General features: G+C 47.4%; 1 protein-coding gene across 4 annotated transcripts in view; it reads left to right on the top strand.

Annotated features, from left to right (window-relative positions):
* Positions 1–17809, top strand: part of abr (ABR activator of RhoGEF and GTPase) — a 114382-nt gene that overhangs the window by 55822 nt on the left and 40751 nt on the right. For all 4 annotated transcript variants that reach the window (XM_049016772.1, XM_049016773.1, XM_049016774.1 and 1 more), the window contains 7 exons: positions 254–352; positions 3267–3452; positions 6150–6257; positions 6848–6908; positions 12208–12260; positions 14246–14386; positions 15908–16029. In XM_049016772.1, coding sequence (XP_048872729.1) covers positions 254–352; positions 3267–3452; positions 6150–6257; positions 6848–6908; positions 12208–12260; positions 14246–14386; positions 15908–16029 — 770 coding nt within the window. The remainder of the gene's footprint in view (positions 1–253; positions 353–3266; positions 3453–6149; positions 6258–6847; positions 6909–12207; positions 12261–14245; positions 14387–15907; positions 16030–17809) is intronic.

The raw sequence follows: 17809 nt of genomic DNA, 5'->3' as shown, positions 1-17809 counted from the left end.
TGGAGGCCTCTGGGCTGCTGAACACCAACAGTGCTTCACTCTTCCTGATGTAGCATGAGATACTTTTCTCCAGATATATAGCAATGCTTTGGTTCTCACATATTTATTCTTGCTCTCTGAAATTAACCTCTCCCTGTTTACCGGTTACTTGTACAAAACACAGAATAAAGTATTGCTATGACTGCTGGAGTGTACATGAAGCCCCCACCGCTGCCTGTGCGGTCCTGAAGTCCACTCTCTTTCCCCTGTACAGGCTGATATCGAGAAGGGGCTGGAGATGAAGAAGTTGGTGCTTTCGGGGTTCCTGGCCAGTGAGGAGATCTACATCAACCAGCTGGAGGCCCTGCTCCTGGTAAGTGCCCCGACTGGAGACACAAGAGAGCTGAAGCAGAGCGAGCTCCTCTGGGAGTGTTGGCTTCACAAGAGGGACTTTAGCAGAGCCGCAGTAAGAAACCCTCTGCATCATGGTGTTTTATGGAATCGTTATCGTCCAGGTTATTTCTTAGGGCTCCGAGTTGGTGACCTTAAGTCAGCATCCAGGGGCTCTTCCCGAAAAAGCTTAAAATTCCATCGAAATTGTTTATTTCCTCTTGCAAATTGTGATGTCATTTCCTCTTCACAGTAGTTCTTTCCCCCCATTAAAAGTGCCCTAGCTAATATGAAGTCCCTTAAAGGGCCATCAGCAGTGCTGCGGAGAAGAAAGGTGTCGAGTTTTCCTTTAGCTCTTGAGGCATTTTTTTTTAAAGGTGAAGGCCCTGTGGAATGTGTAGGCAGAACGATAACGCCATGCTGCCCCAGCCAATCACGCCAGGCCGCTTGGACATAGCATTGTAAGAATCTTGGAGTGATATTGCTGGAATGCTGATGATCAAGGTTATCCCAGCAACACGTCTGCAGTTAACATGGTCGCTTAGCATTAGCTGATTAACCTGATTAACTTCTGCTTAAATTGTACAATTTGGAAGGTGTCACCTGAGCCTCATATTCACTAAGGCTGGGAGCGTGGTGCGATCTGGTACATGGGAAAGGCTCACTCAGCCTGCTAACACAGGCCCTAGTTCTGATCCAGTGGCCATCGACCCTCCCGGTGTAGAAACTGGGTGGCTCTGAGCCGCCACATCACCTTCAGAATTTGCCAGGTGTTGGCAGAGCACCGTTCAGGTTTCTGTGCACTGATGCTGTCAGATGAATCCGTATCATGCCACACGTCGTACCAGTGTGCTGCAGATTCATGTGATACAGTATGCCTGGTTAATGCTGGTACAGAAGACACATGCCATGATATGCTCTGAATTACAGAGAAACATTAAGAAGGTTCTAACCAGGTTGTGCCATGCTGCCGAGAAACAGAGTGTTTCGGTGTGTATATGTCTCTGTTGCATTGGGCATGATGTCCTCTTTAGATGCTTGGTTGCTACAGGTTACCATTGCAGCTATTCTGCTGAATACTCTGCAGCAGCAGTGTGATCTAAGGGCCGAAATATCAAGGAGTGAATCTGAGGGAGGCTGGGGCCAATGTGGGTCAAGTGGAACTAGCTACAGTAGTGTCCCCCCTCCACCAAGGCTCCTTTCCTCTAGCTTTGGACCCAGTGACCCAGCGCCCAAGCTGTCAAATCTCTGCCCTATGCTGTCCTCAGTTTCTCTTGTTTTCCACACTTGAGTGCCGAGACAAAGGATCTGTCTCAGTCTGATGGGTGGGTATCCTCTTAGGAACCCAGAACCGCTGTCTAAAATTGGGGGCGGCCTGCTACCGGCTCTGAGGTATCCCAGCCTCCCAGCCAAGAGCTGGATGGGGGAGGCCTGCTACCAGCTCTGGGGTATCCCAGCCAAGAGCCAGACGAGGGAGGCCTGCTACAGCTCTGGGGTGTCCCAGCTTCCCAGCCAAGAGCCAGACGAGTGAGGCCTGTTACCGGCTCTGGGGTGTCCCACCCTCTGGCAGTGAGCTGTACGAGGGAGTTTGGAGTTGTTGACATCCCATAAGAGAGGAGACTCCCTCAGCTTGGTGTATACCAGCTGTCAAAGTGAGGACACTCTTAGCCCCACCTTCTGTGGCCTAAGTGTTTAAAATTACTGTCAGTACAGTATTTTTTATTCTTTACCAATTATACCGCTAAACACACTATTTTCACAGCAGTAATTTTAGATCAAAGCATACGTGTGAATAGTGCATGTAATTACTTACCAAGTGTTGAAAAAGAGCTGCTAGATATGCTCTCCTGCCCCCCAGCAGCACGTTGGCCGCACATAAATGACGTGAGGTGAGAATTTATATCAAGCAAGAGGAGGAAATCGAGAGTGGGGGGAGAGCCATATGCTGGCTCACCGAGAGTATTTATGCAGAGGAGCTGGATGATGCTTCAAACTGCACTCTGTAAGCACGTTTGGATTCCCAGAAGAGAAGCGAATTGGCATGGCAGTGGTAAAGGAGTGATGTAGGGTCAGCAGAAGTATGCTGTAATCAATAGAATAGCAGTACCACTACCATGTTGGTGTAGTAAAAAATAAATGTGTGGAGCAGCATAGTAGTCATGTGAGTAAGGCATAGTAACATGGTGGAGTATGGAGTAGCATGGTAGCCATGCTCTACCTGTAGCTCATATGATTGGCCAAACCACGGAGATTCACTCTGCCACTGATGGCGCTGCTTCTGCCTTTAAAAAAGAATTTTTATTTCCTAGAGTCCTAATTGTTGTTCCCCTCTAAATATATGTAACACATTTGTATTTTTAGTTATGTGCTTTGTGTTTCGTGACCTCAAGCTATGCAACATGCTGACCACACTGCCTGTGACAGTCTATCCACCACCATGTTACTGAACATTTTGTGCTGTGTATAAAAGAAAAATAGAGAACATCAGCCCTGTGCTACCCATGACTAGAGCCTACAGGTGGTGCGTGACGATTTCACCCATCCGTTCTGCCTGCATTTTGGAAGCGACGGGCCCGTTTGCCCTCCTACTGCTCCGTCTCCATCATTAGGCACTGGTAGGGGGTGCTGTCCTTCACTTCTGCCACTCTGTCTTACTCTGCCAACTGCAGAGCTGATCAGAGCTGAATATAAACATTGATATAGCCAATAAATTTCGCCTGAGCCGCATGACTCTCTTGGGCTTAGAGATTGGAGGAAAAAAGTCACATGATTTAGCCTCTTGATTTATCGGTTTCTGTTTGTGGTTTGTTTTTAGTCTGTATGCAGCCTCTAGTGCTGCATGCTGCCGTAGTCCAGGCTCAGAAATGCTCTCGCTGACGTATCTCTCATTTCCTCAGCCCATGCGACCGCTCAAGGCCGCCGCCACCACATCTCAGCCGGTCCTGACCAACCAGCAGATCGAGACCATCTTCTACAAGATCCAAGATATCTTTGAGATCCACAAGCAGTTCTACGACGCCCTGTACCCCCACATTCAGCATTGGGATGATAAGGTGACCGTGGGTCACCTATTTCAGAAACTGGTGAGTATAGAGCTGGCTGCGGGGTAGGGCTGGGTCCCACTGGGCCATAGTGCTAGCGCTGAATGTGTGATGATTCTGTTTAGCTGGACTGAGTGTGCACTGCTATAGTCTCGTTGAGCAGTGTTATGTGTAGCACAGGCTGGCATAAGTGCCCTGACATCTGTGATGGGTTTCTGCGGGGGGTGCCGAGCCAGACGGTGGTGGCTGCCCACTGCAGAGTCAACGTGTGGGACAGTCTCTCTCCCATGTCGTGTCGTGCAGTCCTGGCAGATGAGTGCGTTGAGCACTTTACGTTTCGTACCCACCTTGGAGCTGGCAGGATGGGTGTGATGCCCTCTGCCCTGGGTGAGGCTCTTCTGTGATTTGGGAAAGATGCGGCCATCATCTATCCAGGAATGAACATCACAAATAAAATAAACATAAAAGTAATGTATTGAAAAATGCTTTAAGACGGTGTTTCCTTTTTCCTGCCATGGCACACTTTACATTAGGCAGCTGCTTTAAGGAATGTTCTGGGCTTAAGTTGACTCCTGATTTTATTGATTCCTGACATGTCCTCTGTCCTGACATGTTCTCCATCCTCGGTTGAAACATGTTTCCATAACGGTTCCTATTTGTTTTTTCTCTCTGTGGTATCGTCACTCTCCAGCTGTGACCATTTGCTCCAGTCATGCATTGTTCACTGTAGCAGGGCGATGACACTTGCTGCAGGCTACTCGCAGCCTTTTCCCCATCCAGCTCATTCGCAGTCAAATTTGTGGTCATGCTTTGCGTCTGGTGGCAGTTTATTCTGGTACATTGGCAGAGCGGGGCTCACACCTTACGGTTCCTGTTACACTCCCTTGTGCTTGATGCTCACCAACGCTGCGCTTGCTGCATGTCGGGAGTGTGTGGAAGCAGTTTTCCTGCATTTTACTGTTCCACCGATTGTGACTGACTGTGTGGAGGTTTGGAAACCAAGACATACTGGCTGAAGGTGGGTGCAGAGCTTGTGAGTTCATCCGACCTCATTCACCTGAAGCGTGCTCCCTTCTGGGAACGGCACACTGGCATGAGGCTTCTTGTAGCCCTTAGACGTGGCTCAGTACTCACCCTTTGTCTTGTTTGGCTTGTTCACGTCTTTCACACAAGTGACCGTGTTGGTTTTGGACAGACCCCCATAGAGCCTTTGGGAGCAAGCTGTAGCCAGTGGGTCCCCCTGCCCAGTTCCAACAGGCTGCTGGAATTGGTGGTGAGGGAGGTGCCAGACTTTTGAACACACCTCAAATGTGGGCACAAACCCATATCATCTAGGAATGAATTTACACAGTGGAGGTGAATGAATCATGTGGTTGAGCCCCTAAATGGAGCAGCATGCAAGCGGCACTGATGGCAGACAGCCTCCCTGCCTCACAGAGCCGTGAGCTGGCTGCAGTTGAATGCCTTGTCATCAGGTCCGGACACCGTCGCAGATGGTGCCACAGTTAGCTGCACGCCAGGCCCCCAAGAAATCACCAGTGGGCGTCTGATTGGTTGATTCTTGGAGGTCACTCGAAGATCAAACAAAGAGCATTTAAAGATGGCAGGAGACTGACTGCCATGTTTAAAGCTATGTTGTTGGGCCGCTGAGCCTCATTGGCTGTTGCTGCCCGGCATGGTCCGCTCGCCAAGGCGGGTGGCACATGCGCACCTATCACCCTTTGTGTTGGGCTGAGAGGGGAGCTGTTGCTAGGAGACAGCCTTCATCACAGAAGCCAATCATCTACATGGCTTTCACAGTAGCCTCTGGGGAGTGGTGTGGGAGGGGGTGGGAACAGTGGCTTACCCGAGCGCATAGCTTACTCAGGACCCCCCACCTCCTCTGAAGTTTATCCTCCTTCACATGATCGCTGTCACTATTGGGGGAGATGTAGGGCAGCATCTTCAGATTCTCTTATAGGGTGAATAAGCCCATCAGTGGGGCAATGGCCTCTCCCCACTGCATTGCCTCTGCCCCCAGGCTGCTGTTCATTTCGCGAGGCTGATTTTGAAGCTGCTTCTGTACTGCACTTAACCTGGAGGGATGAAGAGGTGGGCAGTGTCATTAGGTAAACATTAACTCTCAAATCATTAAGGCTCCTCCAGCACGTGCCCCTCTCCCGTCTTCCTGGGCCGTGCCGTGATTGATGCCCCAAATGAGGCTCTGCCTCCTTCACCAGGGAGACGTGAGGTGTGAATTTTTCTCCAGCCCCAGTATGGGGACAGTGTCCCCCAGGCTTATCCTAACTCATCTGTCATGGCAGCCATCCCTTGTGGCTTATGGGAGGGGCTGCTTTGGAACATGTGTGTTAGTTCATCTTCTCCTTTCCTTGTCTGCTACAGTGTGGTCTGATGTACTGGTACCTGTGTCCCTTTTGTGGGGTTAAGGTCCTTGACCTCCACAACATAGTGACAGCAGATCTGCCCTCCCTGTGTTAAAACATGTCTGTTTGCTGAAAGCTGATTAGCATATTTAGGTGCTCCCCGCTGACTGACTCCTTCAAATCGAAATCCGCAATGTCACCAAACACCTTCCGGGCATGGGATGATTTTGCTGCCCCCCCTCTGCTCATCTCTTTATGCTCTCAGGCTCTATCCCATTTCCTTGAAGCTCTAGGTATTAAAATTTCACGCCATGTCTCTTTCTCCCTCTTTCTCCCTCTTTCTCCCTCTCTCTCCCTCTCTCTCTCTCTCTGATAGGCCAGTCAGCTCGGTGTGTACAAAGCATTCGTGGATAACTACAAAGTGGCTGTGGAGACTGCAGAGAAGTGCAGCCAGGCCAACATGCAGTTCCAGAAGATCTCAGAGGTGAGCACCGTGCCTCATGTTACTGTCGCAATTCTGCTCTGAAATTGTGTAATTGCATGAGAAAAAAGCCGGTTGAGATGTTGTGGTTTCTGGAGGCTGTACTTCCTGCTGCACTTGACGTGGGAGTACCAGCTTCCCCAGATCATCATTGTTAACCACGTGAGTCGTTTACCTGAAGGTCACATGGGGGCCCTATCTCTCCAGCCCCCCCAGCTCTTTCAGTGAGCTCGTAGCCCAGAGCTTGCCCTGCTGTTTTGGTTCCTCTTTATTAGTTCGCCGGCTGTGATGTGAGTTTCCAATCGCTCTCCTGGGAGAATGGAGGTTAATTTCACGCTGGCTTACTGTGCCAGTTTGTGCTTAGACCCTTGCCCTCCCCTGGCCCATTGGGAACATTTTAATGATAGAGGCCTGGGGGGGTGTAGGTATGCCTTTCAGTAGAACACGAAATTTCATGAGATGTTTTGGTCATATAAAGTCACCTGCAGGACCATACTACAGTTCCTTTCCCACAGTGGGTTGTGGCCTCCCCCAGTCTAATGTGTGAGCTTAGGTCCACGGATCACCCGTATAATCTCTGTCTCTCCCTGCAGAACCTTAAAGTGAAAGGGCCCAAGGACTCGAAGGACAGCACCTCCTCCGTCACCATGGAAGGTAGGGAGCGTCTCCGGTACTCCTTCTGCCAGGCGAGAGCGGGCGGGGGCAGGGAAGGGGGGTGGTGGTGCAGAATTGACGCGCCGGCCCTTTAAGACACCACCAAGCCCAGCCCCTCTTCTTGTGTATGCGGAGGCTGGCTCAGGCGGCCGTGCCGCGTCCCCCATGCTCAGTGCGCGCCTGCCTGCAGTGCCGGCCGGCTGTGAGACATGGCCAGGTGGCCCCCAGCAACAGTAACTGAGCTGCAATGGAGATGCTGCTGATCCTCCGCCTGTGCTGTAACTGCACCTATGGTGAGTCTGGGGACCCCCTTCCCCCCATCGCGCCCCTGTGATGAGTTTTTACTTAAATGTGGACCCCGGGCCACTTTGGAGTTCTTTGCAGTAGCCGGAGGATCGCCGGTCCACATATTAAAAGGCAGAGGCTGCGTTTTTCGGTAATCCAGCAAGTCGTCCACGGGGAGAGCAGCATCTCAGGGGTCGTTTAGACTCGCCAATCTTCTGCAAGCTTTGTGCGGTGTCTCCCGCTGAACCACCATTCTCACCAGGGTTGCCAACGTCACAGGCTCACGGTGGCCGGAGTCTGATGTTCCTCAGACATCAACTGCATTGCTCTTCTCAGAACGGACAAGACTGGCGCTGATTCAAAATCCCACATGGCACCTGTGATTTAGGTGCTTCCCCCACACTGACCGATGTCCGTTGGCGCGCTTTTTTTGCTTGCTCTCGTGGTCCCCTTGTTGTGATCCAGCTGCGATGTACGGTGGCAGGATCACTCAGGGTTAACTGGCCAGGTCAGAAGTCACGAGAGAGGATGTGTGAGTGACAGTGGTGGTGTGAAGGGTGTGTGGGCTTGGATGTGACCTTTTGGACGTGACCTTTTGCCTATTGGTGAGCACCGTGGGCACATTTTCATTTAAGGATCATTGAGGTCAGATTATATGGATGCAGAGGACACGTTTAGGTCAGTATTCCATCTCAGATGGACACTGGGCTTTTACCCTTTTGCTACTGTGCTCCCTGTTAAAAAAGACATGGAAATGAGCACCTTATATTTTACTTACTGGTGAGCTGTGCATATTCCTACCTTGTAGCTGATGTATGTTTTGTACTTTCAGTTCAGAAATAGAGGGTTGTGCTTCTGGCTTGTTCTGCATGTTTTTTTCCTCTGGACATTTTTATTGTATACCAGCGTGGAGTAATGTTATGTTCATTTGCCAGATATGTATGAATAAGATTTTGTAGTATGCCAGTAGCTTGCACGTGCTATATAAATCTAAGTCTGTATTTGTGTCTTGTAGTGAGGAAATAAGACTTATTTGCTCACCCGTCTTTGTGTCCTGGGAAAAACAAAGACAGATGGCCCACGGAACATAACTGTATAATGTTCCCAGTAATCCTGATGATAATTGTCCTTGTATTTTCGACAATTTGTACTGTTTCAAGTAACTGGCATTTTCCCCACTATGGAATCTGGCTCTTCATGCTCATGAATGAGATGATCAATCATCTTTTCATGCCCCAATCTGTGCCTCCCTCCCCCAAAAGATTGGAACATTGTGTAGGAGACTCTTCTTGGAGAGCTAGTCGACTAGATGCTACTTTAGCCTAATTGCTGCGGTGTGACACAAGACTGACATTTTTATGAAGCGCAAACTGGCCCCATTTACACTCTGGGTCGCCATGGAGACTCAGCCAGCTCTCACACCTCTTTAGCTGTAAGTTCTTTCTCTGGATTGCATGTTTTCCCACATTCTCTTGACGATCTCGTGTCCTCACACAATCTAAATGCAATGGCTTAATGACTCCAAAGTACCTTTATTGTGTCCGAATTACCTTTACTATGTGACCCACAGTAGACCATAATCTGGTCCACAGCATACCTAGGATAGGCCCCGGAGAACTGCAGTGCACTCTGCATAGACAGACGGATGAAGCAACCTGTAGCAGATATCTAAAAGTCTTCTGAAGTCCTTCTGTAAACAGTGGAGATCGCCGCGTTTGCCGGTTTCATTCCTCTTACGCTTTTGATGGGTTGCACATCACATACGCACAATTTAGAGCATCATCCTGCGGAGAAGTTCCGCAGCAGACTTTCTACCGGCTCATTTTCTGCATTGTTTAAGTTGCTTAGATATGGTGCGAATTACGTACGACTTCAGCTGTATTTATTCAGGGAGTGGAAAGAGTAACACTAATTATTTAATTTAGAGTTTAATGAATTCATAATGTGCAATCAAAAAGTAACATTTCATTTTTATTTTGTAGATGCACAATTTCAAATGCAGCACATGGAGTCACATCTGAATAAGTCATGGACTTGGATTTAAAGGCCACATCCATGATAGTTTTCCCCACAAGCCTGAAAACCTGGGGTCTAGCTGATAGGGACCCAGATACCAAATCCACCTCTGTCTCCCCACAGGTTATGTTGCAGCTAACCAGTCGGTTGGGCCACTCTTTTGACCTTTTAGCTTTTAATACCTCTATACAGCAAAACACTGTTTGTTTAATCTTCAGTCATATCTTACAAACCTTGCGTGTTACTCAAAGACGCACAAAGTAGCTGAAAGGCCAGGCTGGTGTGAAATGTTCGCCTGCGTGCTAAACATGTTAAGCTACTGCTTTTCAGAGTGTATTCCATAGCTAGTTGCTAATTTCTCTGTTGCGCTAAATGTATGTGATGTCTCAAAGTCTGAAGCTACTTCCTCTCACCCCCTTTTCCACCCACTGGTCACATCCCCTCTCATAGGGGAGTCCGTGTCTCACATCACCCAGGCTTTGATTATCTGTAGTGCAGCGTTTAGGAAAGGTTGTTCCCTCAGCTTCCCGCAGCGATGGATGTTCAGGTCCTGTATCTGTCTTCTAATATGCTAGTGGGGTAATTGACTCCAGGTCACTGCTGATGGTCGATATCCAGTTAACTAATGGAAGCTTGTCCTGCACTAAGCCTGAATGTCCTTGAGAAGGAACCTACATAAAGCAACCTGACAGCTGGTATTAGCTTCATAGTCAGCAGAAGCTTTTCATCTCGTCTCTTTTTGGACTCTGGGAGTGCCTGGGGCAGATCTCCTCTGTTCCTTGTTCTTTGCTCTCTTTCTAGCCCTTCAAGGTGAAGGACCTTCTCCTGGCCCTTGCATTTCTTGTCTACCTTTAACCAGGAGCTATAAGCCATCTTGGTGTTCAGGTCCATATCCCATTGTTTTGCTTCATGTGGGAGTTCACTTCTATGTTCCTGTGGTCCCATCACACAAGAGGGTGGGATTGGTTCCTCAGTTTATGTTTCTACTTGTGGCCGAGAGCAGTATGAGCCATGTAACGCTTTTGGTCTCCGCGTCACTCCCTCGTTGTTACCCAAACTGAGGCGCTTAGGCTTGCAGAAGTACAGCTTATCTTCTTTAGGCTTTTAGTGGCAGCATCCAGTGGCGTCTAAAAGCCATATTCTGAGAGCGTCAGATGCTGATAGTGAGGAAAACGTGCCATTCTGACAGAGAACTGCACACTGAAGAGAACAAGCCTTCTGCTAGCTCATAAAACCACCCCTCCCACCCTTTTGATTATTTTTTTTTCATAGGTTAATCCTACTCTGCTTGGAAAGCATGACAAAGAACCAGTGGATGCTGTTTAGGGCACAAATAGATTATGTACTTGGGTTCCTGATTTTATGCATCAGCCGTAAGCCTTTGAGTGCTGATGAAAAGCCCAATATTAGTGATCAGTGGCATTATCACCCACTGGCTCTCCTGGGTGAGTCACATTTTAATTGCCCAATCAGGAGTTTATGTGTGATTCTGTCTGCTAGTTGGTGCTGAGCTATGAAAATTTCATGAATGATGTTACCATGGGCATCTTGGAAATGTGTTCCTTGGCCCTTTAAGCACTTGGGCTGAAGATATCATGATTTAGATTTTCATAAAAAGCACATGGTAGTTTTGATGTTATTATTAAAAACACAAGGAATTATTTCAAGCCCTCTCGCTCAATTCTCTCTCAAGCCCTGCTGGTCTTTTGGAGGTTCATTTGCCATCCCAGAGATTGGTGCTCAGTATTCAGCCTCTACCAAGGCTGCATGTCTGAATAAGTCCCTCAAGCAAACGGCATTTGTTGGGGAAAAAGCTTTGCAAGATTCATTTATCAGAGGGGGAAATTGATACTGTAAGCATTATTTATGACATTCCAGGAATAGTGTCACATTAAAGGGAATAATTTATCCTGGGGGCTCTTTAGTGTGTGTTGTTATAACATGGTATGAAATTTTTGATTTTGTTTTGAGACAAAACGCTACTCGATCAGCCTGAAAAAAAACGGAGGTCCCTGTGAATATGTAGGTTTGCGACTTTTTCTCTACTTGGTGGCTTTGCCCTCTGGCTGAATCACACTTGGGCGGGGGAGTTTAATATCGGCTCACAGCCCTGTGGGTGATCTTGCATGCAATGCATGGTCTTCAGGGAAATAAGCTTGTCTTTCAGCGCTACTGTGATTCGATTGTTTGCGGAGAGTCAGGAGCTCCGATGGCTTCTTGTTTTCTCCGGGGGAATGAAGGAGAGCTGCAGCATCGGTGCCTTACTGAGATTGTGATTAGAAGAGCTCCTTTACACATTAAATGCCTCACATCTTGTATAACAGCAAATGAGCTTCCACGCATACTGTAATTGTACCTTATCTGTGCTCAGTCTACTGTCATTCGGCCATGATGCTGCTCCAGGAACAAATGCACTCATTTGCTAATTATGCTGAAGGTGACAGTGTTGTGAAATTAAGGTATTGTGTCCCACTTTGTACTTTTCTGTGTCTGCCATGACACGGCCTTCTTTGAATTGGAGACAAACAGAAATGTGGTTTGTAAGGACATAGGTAGCCAGTGTTCACTCATTACCAAAGTCGTGTTTGAGTGTGTTGGGTGTTTGAGAGATCTCTGCATCACAGGGAAGTCATGACATTATGGGGGGATCTGATCTCAAAAGAGCATTCCATACCCGCTGAGGATATGATCTTACTGTGGTGAGGGTTGAGGGCAGGAGAGAGCTTCATGGATCTCAGGCGTCATTGAATTGGATACCGAGGAATGTGCTCGGCATGGGTAATGAAAAGTATTGACTCAGCGGAGGGATGTGAGTGACATTTGCCTTTTAATGAGCAGGGGTATGAGTAAGGGAGGACAGAGATACAGCACACCCTGGAGGTGAACAAACACAGTCCGTGTTGATCATCCTTCTCTGGCTGCCTGGGCTTGCTCACATGCCGTGACGTACCGTACCCACCATACGCCCTCTAACCCTGTGCCCCCTTTTCCCCTGCAGCTTTGTTGTACAAGCCCATCGACCGTGTGACCCGGAGCACCCTGGTTCTGCATGTGAGTATAATACTTTCCCAAGTGGCCGAATTTCCACATGTGTGTCCTCTCCTGGGTGTGTCTCCTTCAGACTGCAAGGGTCTAGTTTTGCAAGTTCCTGCTGTAATGCTGGAGGTGAATGAGCTCATCACTTCCCAGAGGACGAAGCCTGTTTTTAATCAGAATCTCCTGCTATAGGGTACTTTTAATTTCACTATGCAGCGGTGAGAGGGTAAAAAAGGTAACATAAGTAACGCTTAGGGATGCAGCCTGGCAGGTTAAGAGCGTGTTTCCATAAAGCAGAGAAAGGGAGAAAGGGAGCCTGAACAGAGGCTCGCTGATCCTTGCAGAAAAGTGACCAACACAGCAACCACAAGCGTACAGTGAGGGAAATAAGTATTTGATCCCCTACAAGCCAGCAAGAAATTAGGTCAAGTACATGTGCACTAACACAACACAAGTAATAATTAAGTATTAACAGATACCAAGCCATCATTGTCATTTAATGGCACTAATTTGTTAAATAGTATTCTTGGGTCACTAACCTGTCTACGCCTTCAACCGTATCACTCTGGGAAATACCAAAGAGATGTCTAAGGACATTGGAGAAAAGATTGTTGACCTTCACAAAGGTGGAATTGGTTGCATTAGCATCAGCAAACAACCTGGTGAGGAAGTGACAACTGTTGGTGGAATTATTCGCAAATGGAAGAAAGACAAAATAACTGTCAATCTCCCTCGGTCTGGGCCCCCAAGGAAGATTTTATCTCATGCAGCATCACTGATCTTAAGAATGGTGAGGGCTAACCCCAGATATACACAGGAGGAGCTCGTTAATGACCCCAAAGCAGCAGGGAGCACAGTCACCAAGAAGACCATCAGTAACACATCTTGCCGTTACAGTTTGAAATCCTGCAGTGCTCGCAAAGTACTCCTGCTCAAGAGGGCCCATGTTCAGGCCCATCTGAAGTATGCCAGTGAACACCTGAATAATTCCAATGAGGCTTGAAAGAATGTTTTGTAGTCAGATGAGACCAAAATCAAGCTGTTTGGCATCAACTCTACTCGCTGTGTTTGGAGGAAAAAGAATACTGACTAGGAAAACCATGCCTACTGTCAAACACGGAGGTGGAAGCATTATACTTTGGGGGTGTTTTTCTGCCAAAGGTATAGGACGGCTGCACCGCATCGAAGGAAAGATGGACGGGGCCATGTACCGTAAAATCTTGGATGAGAACCTCCTCCCTTCAGCCGCCCCTTCAGTGGGTGGGTCTTCCAGTAAGACAACCCCCCTAGGCATACGGATAAGGCAGCAAAGAAGTGATTCAAGAAGAAGCACATTATGGTCATGGGGGGCCCTAGCCAGTCTCTGGACTTTAATCCCATAGAAAATCTATGGAGGGAATTCAAGCTTCATCTATCCAAATGACAGCCTAAAAACCTTAGAAATTTGAAGGAGGTCTGCAAAGAGGAGTGGATGAAAATTCCTGATGATCTGCACACAATCCTGGTGACCAACTACAAGAAACGTCAGACAGCTGTGCTTGCAAACAATGGTTATTCCACCAAGTACTAAAGCATGTGTTCTAAGGGATCAAATACTTATTTCCCTAGATAAATGACAAATTGGTTTGCAACTGTTACATAATGATTTTTACTTGCTTGTTTTGTTAATAATCTATCTTTTGCTGTTTAAATAAACATACCAGTGAAATTACAGACTTCTCAGTTCTTTATTAATGGATCAACTTAAGAATTCAGCAAGGGGTCAAATACTTATTTCCCTCACTGTATATATAGTTATAGCAGGCGAACACTGGAACCAGCAAGCAGGATACAGCCTGGCACTTTACCAGTAAACCTCCTGTCAGGAGCTACAGAATCCTGACCCATTTTTAGTGCTTTTTTTTTCCTTGGGACACCAGCTCCTTCCCCAGGCGAAATACCATATTGCCACCTCTGACCATCATCAATCGTCAATCACTCAGACATGGCTTGTCTTTCAGGACCTGTTGAAGCACACGCCCAAGGACCACCCTGACTTCGCCCTGTTGCAGGATGCATTGCGCATCTCCCAGAACTTCCTGTCCAGCATCAATGAGGAGATCGACCCGCGCAGGACCGCAGTCACCACACCGAAAGGGGAGGTACGTGCATGTCTGTGCGCGGGGCTCTTCCTACCTGTCTCCTTAATTCCCGGCCTGTCCTCCTCCCAGGTGTGAAAGAATCAGTCAAAAATGTATTTGTCACATGCACAGTTGTAATCAGTACAATGTACAGTGAAATGCTTCCCCTCCACTACAAGACTGTGGTAACAGTATAAAGAGACAAAATGTTAAACAACAATCATAAATCTCCTTAAAGTTGTGCATTTGGCAGTAAAGTGACACGTGGTAGTGCAAGGAATCAAAAGTAATAAAAATGTCAGTATTTTCGAATGTGAGATGCGCAGTGGGAATACATAGGATTGGGCATGTATATTTTCAGTAGGCTGTAGTGGAACATCAGTTACACATGTGTGCCAGACACTTTGTCCTGACTGTTACCACCTGTCCTCTGCTTTTACAGTTTTGGGTGCCTTCCTGGCTTCTAGTTTTACAATACATCATCAAGCTTTAAGCCTTCATTTCCTCTGTATGTCTTGTTAATAAATCACCCATTTCAATTTTCTCAAAGTGACTGGGCAGATTGGATTGACCATATTGTGTGTTTATAATATTAGTAGAACATCCTATTATCTGGTTGTGGACAATACGCCTTCCATATACTGTACCTTCTTTCAGTAAAATCTTTAGCAAGATCAAGCTTTTTATGACAAGTGTTCTGACCTACAGCTTAGCAGATAATGATATTCACAGCTAAATTTAACTGCATGGGGCAGCAGAGCAGAGCTCTACCCCCCTCCAGTGTAACACTCACACACCAAACGGTCTTTTGTGGTCTCTGTGAGATCCGCCTGTACCCTCCCCCCTCCCAGTTCCTAAGTTCATTTACATTTCCTAAAAACCTGGCCACCAGCCAGATCTGATCATCTCTGCTCTTTGCTAGTGACGTGAGGCAATGTTGGGGAGAGGAATTCAGCCAGACATCTGCCGTCTGCTGTCAGGTGCACGATGACTGTCACGGGGCTATTGGCATGTTACTACACTGATGAGGCAGGCAGGCTGCTACTCTGTGGACAATGCTTTGTCGTGATGTAGCATCGCAAACAGAGGGGCTAACTTTAGCCCTTGAGGTATTGCAGCTTCTCAAGGATAAGCGTCCTGTTCAGAATGGCTGGCCTTGTTTTTCTCATGCCAGCAGAGGGTCTTTGAAGTCGTTCAATGCTCTTCTTCAGCCAGCAGCATAGTGGTCAAAGTTTCTTCCAGCTGTGTGGGGAAACCAGTGTGATATCCAGCAGTGTGGAATTGTAAATCGCAGGTTTCCTTCAGACCACATTGAGTATAAGATGATAATTAAATGAAGTGAATAACAGTAAATAGCAGGGCTATGGCTGGTCTGGAAAAAGTTATTTGTATAAAAGCATAATTAAATGTGGCCATTATGAGATGAGGATCGGATACATTGACTTTCAGTCAGGGCTGAACCTGAGTCCATATTTATGGTTTAATTGCCCTGTGCCGGATGTCAAACAGGAAGCCGTGACACATTGGCTTTTTTCCGGGCAGGCTCGTCAGCTCGTGAAGGATGGCTTCCTGGTGGAGGTCTCCGAGGGCCCCAGGAAGCTACGTCACGTCTTCCTGTTCACGGACCTACTCCTCTGCGCCAAGATGAAGAAGACTGCTGTGGGGTGGGTGACCGCGGTGTCGTTGGCTGGCTCCAGAACCTTTCATATGTGCACTTTTGCTCTAGGCTCCATCAACAGGGCAACGAGGTCTCAGAATTTGCTATTGAGCTTGTAGAATATTTACTTGCAGTTTTATACACTTGTTTGTATTGTATTGCAAGGCACTTGGTCGAAAAAAAAAAGAATAAACTGAATGAAAATGCAAGTGGGAGGTATAGCTGCAAGGTGGACAGGCAAACTCCGCTTGTGGTAATGTCATATCCTCTGTTTTGCATGTGTCTTTTAGCATCTGCACGTTACCTTCTAAGCTCTCCACACGTTTCCTCCTTGCTGCGTGTGTGCGAGTGTAATCATGTGTAGTGGCATGCCTGTGATTGGAAGGTACCCAGTTCAAATCCCAGGGTCGGCAGAGTGATTTCACCGTTGGGGTCTTGTACAAGGCCCATAGCTTTTATGTTGTGTTAACCCCAAGTTGCTCCAGGGCCCTATTTTCTAAAATTGCTTTGGATTTAAGCATCTGCCAAATAAATGTAAAATAAATGGGTTAGCCTCTGGGCTGTCTGCTCAGCTGCTGCTGTCTCAGTATCAGCATTAATTGCATTAATAATTAATGCAGGATATGCTTAATTTGCTGAGCAACCACTTTAATAGACACAATGATTAGTCCAGTGTGGTGGTACGGCATAAACCAGTTGGGACTGCGGGCCTCATTGCGGCGGCAGTGGATAACAAAGGCAGCCCCCCCCAAGGAAGCCAAGAGCTGCATTTTCACACTTATGCAAGGATGCTCTTCTCTTCCATTGCCCCTGACCTCCAACACCACCACGCTCATCTTGCACCCAACACTGAGGGGCCCATTTGCTATCTTCCAAGTTTTCAGCTCACTTTATATTTTACTTATTTAGTAGACGCTTTTATCCGAAGTACCTTACATGTTTTGGGTTAAGGACCTTGCTCAAGAGCCCAGTGGTGACATCACTCTTCCAGTCCTGGGATATGAGCCAGCAACCTTCTGATAACAGACTTGCCACACTGAGCCACACCACTCTCTGCTGTGAGATTAATCTGCTGTCCATTGGATTTGAACCCACAACCTTCCAGATAAGGGCATAGATGTCTGTCTTACTGTGTTGTACGCTGCCACATAAGCCCATGTGTAACCCCGTCGTGTTACAGTAACACAATGAGTTCTCCACAGTCCGAATCTCAGCGGCTCCTGTTCTGGCTCACTCATGGTGTCCGCCTTTGGAAACGGGATCCCCTCAGTGAGATTAGTGAAATCTGTCCGGCACTAAAACTGAGTGTGTTTAGCCTGTAGGTACTCCAGGATAATTGATCGCTGACCGATCACTGTCCTCATAAGCCCTGATCGATGGCCGCGGGGAGAACATGTATGACATAAGTCAGATGAAGCGCTACTGAAAGCTTGACGTCAGCACTCAGTCCGTCTCCCCGTAGGATTGCCAGGTGTTGCCGCAGGAGCTAATTAAGCTAATTAAGATCCAATTTCGACGACAGCACACAAACCCAACAAAGTCGAACCTATTAAATTTCTTTGCTCCTCCAGTCTTTGAGGCCTGTCAGTCCAGCGCAATCATGATCTAAATGTACTAGATTTCTAGGAATGCTAACTGCATTCATATGCATAACATCTAATTACGAAAATTACAAGCCAATGAATTACTGAGGCTAATTAAGCAAATTCAGGAGCAGGCTAAGGGTACTGATTCATAGGCGGGGAGAGGCCTGTCTGTGCATTCAGCTCAGCATCAGGCTGCCATGT

This window comes from Brienomyrus brachyistius, chromosome 6 (assembly GCF_023856365.1).
Source record: "Brienomyrus brachyistius isolate T26 chromosome 6, BBRACH_0.4, whole genome shotgun sequence".
Classification (NCBI taxonomy): Eukaryota; Metazoa; Chordata; class Actinopteri; order Osteoglossiformes; family Mormyridae; genus Brienomyrus; species Brienomyrus brachyistius.
This window is presented reverse-complemented; position numbering and strand designations above follow the sequence as displayed.